We start from the raw sequence: 11547 nt of genomic DNA, 5'->3' as shown, positions 1-11547 counted from the left end.
TTTTTTTTTTTGTGTCGTTCAAATATCTTAGCATTCAGTTAACATGAACATGTACAACATACTCAAAAGATCTTTTGAATAGCCTCTGGTACTTGCACAGTACCAAATGTAAAACCCAGCTAACAGTCTTCATATAATATGATTCTATATCTCGTCCTATTTTAAATGAATTCAAGTACAGTATGGAATGAAGATTAATAGAGAATGTAATCAACAGTTTGAGTGCACCACCTGCCCTCAAAAAGAGATGTAAATTTGTAGCGTTGTAACAAAAGACTTTTCATAAAGTCAGCACCAGGGCAGCTTCCCTTCCTGTGAAACTGCTTTAATCAAAAGTATAGTTCTCTTGACATTCGAAGAGCTCAGAAAAATATTTGTGGTAATTATTTATCCCTCGCTTTTTTTTCCTTTTTTGTATTTTTTTTAACACAGTGAATTTTTAAGGTATAGCATCATAGCACCGACTGAACCGACTCACCCCCCAGGATCTCAGTACTTGTCCGCTTGGGAGGTGGTGCCTCTCATGAGAACCATCCACCAAAGTTATGAAGCATTTAGAAATGTACAAAGTCACCAAGATATCATATGCACCATATCCTCAGCACCCTTTTGTTGTTTCGGTAATTGTTTGTGTTGTGTGTGTGTGTGTGTGTGTGTGTGTGTGACTAATATATGGGCAAGTCTTAAGCTCAATAAGTAAAATGGGTCTTGTTACTGCACTATCAAACTACTGTTAGACATGGCGTGGGTCACCTAATTATCATGGCAAATGAAAGATCTGCAGTCTTCCGCGGTGGAGCTGTGATTTTTCTGCCACGTGCATACTTGGTTATTACAAAAGCTGAAGCGAATAATAATGATGACACATCTAAGCAAGCAGGGCGGTGGTAACACAACTGACAAAGACTGCTGGGCAGTAACTCATTAAAGCGTCGCCCAATGTTTCACCTCAGACTGGCTCCGTGGCAGTCAGTATAGTTATAGGGGGGGGTGTTTGATAGTAAATAATAGTTCATCATTGAAAAACTTCCCATTCTCTCTCCTGTTGACACTCAGAAGAAAAACTCTGTACTGTTCTAACGTCTGTATGATAAATATGAAGCCGCAGCTATCAGACAGCTGAGATCAGCATAAAGACCGGGCACACAGGAAGCAACATAGGTAACAAAATCTGCCCGCCAGCAGCTTTAAAGCTCACTCTGTTTTCTGTTTCTTTTTTGTTTTTTTTTTTTCTTTTCAGAGGACTTTGTACCAGACTGTTTCCAGGCTGGAAGCAGTGATTCTTTTTTATTTTTTATGAAATATCTGCTGGTGGTCTTGTTAGCCTGGGATGTAACCCCCTGTAAAACCAATGTGACAATGGTGTTGACAAACCTTACTTAACGTGTGTTAAAGAGGTTTAAAGTGCCGGCAGTTTGATTTTAGTTAGGCTAGCTGTTTCCCCATGTTTTCAGCCAATATGCTAAGCTAAGCTAATCAGCTGCTTAAGTCAAGCTAGTAAACTAGCCAAGAGGTAACTCTTATCACGCTCGTGGGAATGTGGGAATCACATTATTCAGATTTTGGCATTTGTTTGGGGTTTTTTTTTTAAATACGATGCTGTCATGAATCTGTCACAGAGTTTGAGAATGTCAACAAAATTGAAAATAACAACAACTGAAAGCTGTCAAGCTAAAACTCTAAATTCATACATTAGCACAACTGCAACACGGGGGATCTCTTATTTTCGCTTTACTGTTGCCAGTGAGTCAGCTGAGTGTGGTTTCATGTTACAGAATTGGGCTGACTAAATCGTTTTCAGAAATTTCTGGGGCTCTGTCAGTCGCATGCCGACAGGGGGTACAGTATTAGGAAAGCAAAAACAGCAGAGTGACTAAGCACAGATTTGCACACAACACATTGGGGCCAAGTGTTGTTTACTGATGTTCAGGGCTGTCAGAGACTTCAAAAATACCCCCATGTCATTCGTGGTTTTGTTACTTTCCTCACAAGTTAAATAATCTTACCTAAATAGTTTGATATTTACATTTTTTATCTCTCTCTTGAGGAAATTTTAAAAAAAAGAAGCTTCAAGTTGTCAATAATCGGCTCTTTCTGTGTCATTAAAATCAAGATTAAAAGTGCTTTTATAAATCTTTTCTTCTTTATGTACAATTTGTATTAGCTATATAAAAAATGATGAAAAAAAACAATAACATCAAAGACAATCATTATCATTATCACCATGTAGTAATAAATAAGAGTAAAAAAAAAAAAGAAGCAGGTTAAAATGAGTGTGGAGATCTAGAGCACACAAAGGGACATGCATGATTCTCTGCCCTCAGTAGCAAGTCGTGATTGTGACCAGTGTCTCTACAGCGTGAGGTAGAGAGCTGGAGAAAATCGGGAGAGGTAACAGGGTCTTTCACAGATGACCAGGGCCTTGGCCCAAACGACCGCCCAGCAGCTGGGAGTCGGCTTGCATCAGCAGTCTCTCATTTTCATTTCTGACACATGTTGCAGGTGAACCATGTGACCACAAAGGAAAATAAAAACGAGCGATTTACAGGACTCTCACCAGGCTATCAAATAGTCTCTCTCTTTGGCTCTTTTCAGACACACACGCACGCAAAGTGAGAGATTCATCGATCTGTTGCGCTCACGTTCGGCGCCAAACCCTGGAAGCTACAGAAATTTTCTACGGTTTCCCTTTTATCTCTCAGTACTATTTTCTCTGTGAAAAGCACTGCTAAATGGGTTACCAAGAAATGCAGTGAATGACTGTGCTTTCTCTGCCCTGTACAGTGTACTTTTCTTTTCGTTTGAGACAAAAATCACTACATGCCACAACAAACTGCAAAAAATAAAATAAAATAATAACTCCTCTAAAGGAAACCAGTTTTTGAGCCCAATGTGGAGCTGAACCACACGGTGGCCATTTTGATTGGCTGGCTCTGCGGTGACAAGGTGCCTGCAGAAGGACACGCCTCACTCTGCTCAAAGATGACAGCACCATGCAGAGAAAGGAGTGGGCCCTTCACAGTAAATCAAGTGTAATAGGAGAGCACCAGAGTGTGTGTGTGAGCACCAAAAGCACTGCTGTCCCAACACTGTTTCCTGCTGCTCTAACCCACGATGGGTTTCCGGTTCACATCTGTGGCACATTTTTAATGTCAGCTTTGCCTTCAGCTGTTTTATCAAGTCCAATCTATGGTCAGCGAGCAGGGTGGATAGCCCCCTCTAGTGGCCATGGATGGTTAAAGCAACAATGAGACAAGGCTGCCATCTAAATGAATCCCAAGTGCTTATAGGTTTGTTTGTACACACCACTTTGAAACAGCAGTCGACGCTGCCCTCTAGAGTTTACACTGGGAAGTGCTCACTCCTACTTGAATGTTATAGGAAGATAAAAGAGTGCCACCTGTGGGAATAGCAGATCTGGGTTAAATGGCTTACACAAGTAGTATCGCTTGTTTTGGCCTCTGTGGAGCACCGGGTGTGAGAACTTCAGTTCTCCGCACAGAGCACAGGAAAGCTTCTGTGAGATAACTCGTTAGGACCTTTCCCTAGCACGACACAAGTTCTGCACCTTTGTGTTAAAAGCAGTAAATCCCAGTGTTCTGGTATCCCACCAACACAAACTTTTTAGTTGCAAATACTACTTGAGCCAAATTTGAGTTAGAGCACCTAAATACAGCATCGAGTGCCATGAAGAGTAGCGGAATGGAAATCGATCAGAGCAGGAAGCTGAGCACCAGTCAGAAGCTAGAAGGGAGAGTAGGAGGAGCGCATCATCTCATCATCACGACAAGGCAAGCTGCAAAGGTTTCTCGCAGTAATGGTTAAGAGTTATTCTGAGCCCGGGGACCATTTTCTTCCTTCAGCATGACACTTGAAACCAATCGCTGCGCTTTTTCTAGGTGCCTGGAGCAAAAGGGCTTTGGTGATTTCCCTCCTTACTCTTATCTTTTGTAATATTTGTGTAGATGGTTGTTTGCTATAATGAAAAAACATACTGTCAGTGGCGTATTTGACAGTGGTGATGCTGGTACTGATTCATTAAAAATCAAAGCTTTTGATCAGGATCTTCATAATGGTGATTATTGTGATTATTCTTTAAAAAGGCCCAGAAATGGCTTTATAAACTAAAAGAAATGATTGTGGTGACTATATTGTTGATTTTTCTGCCGTATCAGGGAGATAATGGCTCCTCCTTAATCTAAGTACAGCTTTAAGATTGATAAGAACAAAGTCAAGTGGGGGGGAAGGGTGCATGTTTTCCAAACATGGAAAAAGCAAGTGTCCAAGTCTGTCAAACTCAGACTGATTGATTTAACAAAAATATAAAAACAAAACAAAACAGGTCACCTTATTAATAATAACATTAATGAAAAGAGCAATAATTAAAAAAAAACAAGTCTTCATCATAATAATACCTGTAATAACAACATTGACAGTAACAATCATAATAATATTGATAATAATAGCAATAATTAGAATCATTAAAATTCTATAAACAAGAAAAAGCAATGGAGTTCCTCTCCGGGGAAAAGAGAGGAAGAGCACCACAGGCAGTGTGTCTGAAGCCCAAACCACTGCCTGACATGAGGTAAAAAACAATAAAAATGTCCCCCTCCTCCAAGTGGACTGTAGAGGGAGGCAGGATGGAGGGATGCCAGACTGCGGGACGGCTGAGAGACATTGATTCTGCTCAGTGCTCTCTCTCCAGCCCTCCACTGCACCACTCTGTAGCTATCAGTCACTCTGTGTCTATGTGTCCTCACACAAAGTGGCTGTAGGGCCCCGTGACGACGGTGGAGGCATAGGGAGACACAGTAACCGTAGAGGTGGTGTAGAACGAGGGGGATAACCGCGTCACCGGCCCCTCCTTCTTGTCTTTAGATTGTCCAGGTCCTGGACTAGCGCCTGCCGCCGTAGCGCCCCACTTGCGTTTCTTCCCGAGTGTCTTGATATCCTCCTGGGAGAGGCCAAGGAGAGCTGCTTCCTGCTGCCTCTGCAGTGCTCGCTCTGCCAGCAGCTTCATTTTGGCCTCCCAAAGAGCCAGGCCATGCATGGGCTGGTTGAGGTTCTTGTGCTGGTAGAAGACCAGGGAGATGCGGGAGGGGTGGGAGCGGTCAGGCTTTTTGAGTGGAGTGGTAGCATGTAGTTCCCGACGAGCACATTCGATTAGGATGGAGCCGTGGGCTGGTGCCACTGCTACCCCGCCTATGTAAGGGTCCAGGAAGTTGTGCTCACTATCAGACCAGACCTCATCCCCGTCCTCTTCGCAATTCTTGGTGCTCTCGACGTCGCTCTCTGCTCGGCTGGGCGTGTAGCAGGCCTGATCTGATTGCTGCAGGGCATCGGGGAAGAGGCGACCCTCTGGAGCAGGGGAAGGGGTGTTACTTGCCACAGAACCTCCAAAAGACTTCCAGGCCTTTTCCTGGGGCCCAACCGGAGTGGAACACCGACTTTCTCCAGTCTTGGACCAGATCTTGTCGGGATAGGCCCCTGCAGGATTGCTGTGCTTCATACCAGGGCTATAAGGCCCCATGCCCCATGTTTGCGGCTGTGGGCTAGCAACGGGGCTCGCCCAGTGCCTGGGGGTGCCTGGATGTGGGGTACTTGGCCGTGGTGTAAGTGGGCCTGCGTGAGAGACACCGGGCTGTGGGGTTACTGGGTGAGGGGTGCTTGGGCGTGGAGTGCCAGGGCGTGGGGAAGATTGATGTATGTTACCTTGGACCACTGTGCCTAGCTGAGGGGATGGACATGGAGAGGGAGGTACCTGGAGTGACGGTGATGGGGCAGGGGAAGCCCTCATAGTGTTTAAGCCAAGGAAGGATGACCACTGCTGCGGGTAAGGAGAGGCCTGCCGCTGCTGGAGATGCTGGTGAAACTGCTGCTGTTTCTCCGATGAGGCCTCGGAACTTTGTTTATGCTTCTGATGGGCATCCCAAGTGGTGGGAATAAAACTTCCATTAAGCTTGTGCCCAGGCCAGGTCACAGGTTGCGAGGGGCTTCTTGATGTGTTGGCTCCAACCTGGTTCGGAAGCGTGCCTTCGTAGACTGGCACATCCATAGGCTCCTGTTTGATGACCGGCGTGCCTCTGTTGGAGGACTCAGAGGAGGCAGAGGAAGGACGGGATTGGCTATAAACTGGGGCCTGGGTGTAAGTCGTGTGATTTGGTTGGTTGGTTTGCTCTGCTTGGCTGGAGCAGGAAAGAGCCACCCTGGACTGAAAGTTTTGAATGTCAGGCTTCTGATCTACCTGGACAGCTTTACAGCCAGCTCTGGGCGAAGAGCCATTTCGACCCTCATAGGTCCTCAGTACAGGGGGGAAAAGTGTATTGGGTGAGCACCTGTAGTAGGCATAATCCATTGGGGGCAAACTGGTGTGGAAACCATTTACTGTATCAGGTGCAGAGGGCTGGCCAGTTGTGGGGAGGCCTCCCCTTGCATAGAAGACGGGGTTTGTATACATGGGATTTACTGGGTCTACTGCTTGCACAGAATATCCATCTATCGATCCGTTTAAGGGTTCCTTTTTGATGTTGGGCTTCACCTCTTGTTTTATAATTGCTGTTTGTTTGACACAAAAGAAAAGTAAGGAAAATGGGTTACAAACAAGTCAAAATCTTAAAGTATTTCAGCTTTTACAATCTGGTGATAACAGGTAAACACAAAGGACATTTTAAGTTACTTAGATCTAAAACAGAAACTAACCTTTATTGCCTTGGGGTTGAGGGAAACTGCTAATGCAGACCTCGGCTTTGATCCCCGTCTTCTCCGGCGTCTCTCCTGCTTGCTGGATGAGTTTATTTTTCTTCTTCTCTGAGGCAGCCTTCTTTGCCTCTAGTCGGCGCTGTCGGCATGACTTGGCAGGTTCGGGCAACTTGCGCACCTCACGGCGGAAAGCGTTAAGCACCTGGATAGCTCCTGTCTCCATCTTGCGGTTCTGGGCCTCCTCGCTGCCAAACTCATCTGTCGGGGATAACGTGTAAAGAGGCAACACGTGGAGCTGCTCGTCCTCTGGGACTTCTCCCACTGTTCGGTTGTCCTCCTTTGTCAAAGTACACACCTGGCAGAGCGTGGCACAGAGTGTGTGATAAAACAGCCGCACTTTTTATGTAGCATTTTCAGCTCATTAACAATGTAGCCATTATTCAGTGCAAAAAAGAGAAAGGTTTAATGATCTTACCACTGTGCATCCATTGTACAGGTTGTGCTGGTCCTTATGAGCGTGAGCACAAAAGTCCATGCAAGCAGTGATTCCAGAGAATGGACGGCCTTCCTTCAAGCCCAGCCTGCATTCAGGAGCTTTGGACTCTGTCTGGCACTGAAGTAAAGGACAGAGATAGCATTAAACCAGCTATAGGAAGGGACTCATTTCTGCATTCTTAAAATACACAGAAACACAACACTTAAGATTGCTTCCTTTCTCAAAGCCAAGTCCTCACAGGTGTACTAAATCATAAGGTTTAATGCGTGCGAGTTGGTTTTGCGTCTTTAGAAACATCTCCTGCTGAGATCTTCTTTCCTATGTTGGTTTGCTAATAGACATGTGCCTGTACAACACACCTGGTTACTGTAGGCTTGTGGTGCTAGTTGCTTGTACACAGGAGCCACCTCAGTTGCCAGATGCTGGAAGTTATCCCTGAGTTTTTCCTCCTGATGATGAAAACATGAATCACAGGTCAGACAAAACTATAAAGTGGTATCTTAAAATTTACAGATACTATTCTGAAAAGAACAAGAAGAGAAAAGAATTTTAAAATAAAAAAAATAATATTAATCTTCTCATTTGCATACATATGTACTCATACAATGCTTGTAAAAAGGCAGCTTTCGCGTGATGAGTACCTCTTCAGGGTGTTCTCCCTGTAACCTGAACTTTCGCGGCATTTTGCTTCGTGCGTACTTGCAGCCGTTAAAGTACATACTCCATGAGCAACCAAAAGAGAAGGAAGCACCACAAGTTTCAGGATCCTTGCCTTGACAGGCACAAGTACGGCTGTAGGGGGAGACAGAGAGCACACTGAGCTTCATTCATAGAAGACGTGCAGTCTGGCATGTTTTACTACCTCGTGTGCACCACTGTAATTGAGAGTGTTAGCGAGACAGTTGGTTTCATTTGAAGCAATCAATGTTGAATGGTGTTACAGCAGATCATCTTAGACTTAAGCCACACATTTTAATAATGTCCGGTTTTATTAAAATTGCTTTATATGTCAAAGTTACTGTATGTTACACACATATTGGAGGGAAACACAAAGGCAGCTTCAGTGCCTACACAGAAGATAGAAGCAAGACTTATTTCTCCATCCCAGATGGTGAGTGGTTCACATATCTAAGCCACCAGACACGGGGGTGTGTTAACATTTACTCATGGTTAGCTGAAGGGCTGGGTACTAGGTGAACAGTGTAACAGAGAACAAAATGTACACATTTCATTTTTGTCGTAATTCTTGTCTTAAAATTCACTTTTATGTCATGAATATGAACTTTGGACAAATTTGATCCGGTCAGGATATTTTCCACACTTCTCCACTGCTTCTGACTTATTCCCACTACTGGAAATATAAATACAACAATAGTGTTGTTAAAGTGAGGAAGCATTCTGAACATGCAAAGAGGCTGGACACATGACTGACTAGCAGTGAATGTGATGAACAATAACCTGTGCTTTCACACATGGGTGAAACACCACTCTGCCTTTGTACTAGAGAGTCGGCAGGTTTAAGACAGGCTAATGTCTAACCGGACTGAGTCAGACATTACTGTTGTCACACGCACTTCTGTCTAAGGATGTTTATAAATGTTCAGGACAACCATGTGTGGCATGTGTGAAAAAGATACCCAGAGTTTAAACACCATCTGCTTCAAAAATCAATATATTCAAAAGTCCATCCATTTGCTGACAGACATCCAGAATGAAAAACTAGCCATCCCCTACTCACTCCTCATTGAGGCCACAGCGTCGGCTGGTGGGGTTGCCATGTTTGGTGAGCGTGTCTGTGACCTCTCTGTACAGTTGGTCAGCCAGGGCCCTCGGTACACCTTCCCAGGCTATAATGACGACGATGATGACAGCATTGTCACAGCGATGGCCTGCACGTTGCCTCACCAGACACAGCAGCTTCTCTTTCTCGTTGCCTCTACGGATCACCTGACAGGAAACAAAGCTTGTGAGCTTTTACTCGCACACAAAAATCCAATGCTAATAAAGCCAAATACAATTTCAGTCAGTTGATAGGATGTTCCAAGAGCTCCTTGTAGTTCCTGCATTTGGCCAGCAGATGTCCAGCACACCCATACATTTTGATATAGTGACAAACCAGACATAGTTGAGGGTTACATTTTATTTAAGAAGGATATTTACTCCTTGAACTAAAGTCTGACCCACTTCTGTGACTGAATACCAGTTCTTTAAGTCAGCTCCCCTAGCTTCCTAATCTTTCTGTCTTAAAACACACCCAAACAGTCACCCTCCCTCAGCAGGGTGGTTGTTTTGAATCCATAAAGTCATTAGCAGGATGTGTCAGGGGTGACACAGGAGAGGAGGCCAGGCAGTTGTCACAGAGTGAGACCTCCTACTGATTTGCTCACTGTGGATGGCAACTCGCCTGTGTGTCTCCCCAGGACCCCTCACTATACAAACATGCACACACACTCACACGTCACATAAATTGCTTGTTGACAGGCTGTCAGTGTTGGCAGGTGGGATAAACACTGAAAAAAACTCCCACTCTCACTTTTTTATCTTTCACTTGAACTGACACAAATGTTAGCACCCGGTCAGCCTCTCTTTACTCTTAGGGCCTTGGTTGGTCAAAGCCCATTGGTCGCTTTGTGCACTCCTGGAGATACCATCGGAAAGCGTCACAGGTACCTGCTGCAGTATTCTCCTGAACAATAGGCGTCGCTCCACATCAGCGCTGATACAGGAGAAGACGAAGGCAAAACTGGAAGCAAAGCCTCATCTTTTCAAACTGCTGCAGCATATCCCACGGTATAATCTATGTACCGCTGAGCTTCTGTATTCATCATTAAAACAAAGGTAAAAATGACACGATTGTACATGCGTGTCTTCAACCTGATTGCAGCTGTAGCACCATGTAACAAGAGGTGCACAACAGCAGCTAGGGCGTCAACTCTTTTTGACTGGTGCTGTTCACCACATACCAGTCGGAGGGTATAACAGGCTCTTTAGTGGAACATTCATTTATAAAATGAACATAATTTTTACTGATGCATGAATCAAACGAGCAGTAAACTTCTTATAGACTTCAGCTCAAGATATTACTCCCCTGGCTGTTAGAAAGGCACTTAGCACTGGTTTCACTTTTCAGACCCAAAAGCTAAGACATGTCCCTCCTTTATATACAGTGTAGGGACATGTCTCTCAACACTATTGCTCACTGTCTGTTGTAGGCATGTGTGTTGGACGTTATCCAGCATCTTTCAAAAACGCATTTTGGATGTGCTGTGATGCTACTTACCCACTTAGCAATAGGACATCCGTGGGAACTCTTTCCCTCTTTGCCTGTGTAAACCACCTTCTCAATCCGGATGGCTTCCCCCTTCTCTCCAAACCTGCATACAGAGAGAAGCAATTCACTGTTTTACTGCATGTCTGACTTTAGTGTTGTGACACAAAAACCTGACACTCTCAATGTCCTACATATAAAAACACACTGCAGTCATTTCTATGTTTTCTCTCCGTAGAGAAACCAAACCAACCACAAGGAACTGGGGCATTTAAATACTGAACCTTCATGTTTTGCTGCAGGGGACTTGTTATGCTCATTTCCAGCTCCATGTAACTAGAAAAGTTACATGAAGCTTTGCACATTTCAAAATGTTCCTTGTTTATCTCAAGTCAGACTTGATGAATACCCCTAAATTCATTCACTTTGTAGAACAAAGTGTTCAGCTTCCTTTAAGCCAGCTTTATTCTGAATAGCTACCGTCTCACAAACAGAAGGCCTAAATCTCAGGTAGGTGTGGCGTTCATGCAGCCAGTTCTCTGTACCTGTGAGATGGTTATATTCAGGATATCCACTCTCACTGACATCACACAGATCCAAAAGTAGAAAAATGGTGTGAAAAGGAGCATTCACAGAAGCGTGAAAGCCTGAACCTTCAAAAAGAAACTGCATATTCTGACCTTATTCTTTGAATTTTACAGAACTGACTGTAACAGCAACCAAGGAAGGTCACCTTTAAGAGCTATACTCAAACCCTCCAAAAGACTACACACATGTAGTTAGGTGCAGGTACAGTTTCTAAAGGTACTGTGTTTCAAAAAATGTTGTAAAACTGGGAAAACTTTCCAGTTTGTCCATGTGTTCAAAAACCATGGAAAAGTGTGACATTACTGATTAAGAGAGCAGAAAAATATGCTGGCCAAATGCTATTGGTACCAAAACACAATAACTATGGACAATGAACGGCTACTCAGTAGCAGTTCCAGCAGCACCTGATCAGTAACAGGAGATTTCAGATTTCCACTGAGGGATATTAATCAAAGGTTTCTTATTGCCACAAGTGACCTCATCAGCAGTGGTT

The 11547-nt window shown here is 44.2% G+C and overlaps 1 protein-coding gene across 3 annotated transcripts in view; it reads right to left on the bottom strand.

Annotated features, from left to right (window-relative positions):
• Positions 1 to 6: 6 nt before the first annotated feature.
• tet3 (tet methylcytosine dioxygenase 3) overlaps positions 7 to 11547 on the bottom strand; it is a 35653-nt gene continuing 24112 nt past the window's right edge. For all 3 annotated transcript variants that reach the window (XM_005747761.1, XM_005747759.2, XM_005747760.1), the window contains 7 exons: positions 10479 to 10572; positions 8937 to 9145; positions 7840 to 7990; positions 7558 to 7647; positions 7178 to 7315; positions 6703 to 7057; positions 7 to 6558 (listed from right to left, as the gene is read on the bottom strand). In XM_005747761.1, coding sequence (XP_005747818.1) covers positions 4760 to 6558; positions 6703 to 7057; positions 7178 to 7315; positions 7558 to 7647; positions 7840 to 7990; positions 8937 to 9145; positions 10479 to 10572 — 2836 coding nt within the window. In that variant the 3' untranslated portion in view covers positions 7 to 4759. The remainder of the gene's footprint in view (positions 6559 to 6702; positions 7058 to 7177; positions 7316 to 7557; positions 7648 to 7839; positions 7991 to 8936; positions 9146 to 10478; positions 10573 to 11547) is intronic.

Source organism: Pundamilia nyererei, unplaced genomic scaffold, assembly GCF_000239375.1.
Source record: "Pundamilia nyererei isolate P.nyererei 1_Seehausen unplaced genomic scaffold, PunNye1.0 scaffold00203, whole genome shotgun sequence".
Taxonomy (NCBI): Eukaryota; Metazoa; Chordata; class Actinopteri; order Cichliformes; family Cichlidae; genus Pundamilia; species Pundamilia nyererei.
This window is presented reverse-complemented; position numbering and strand designations above follow the sequence as displayed.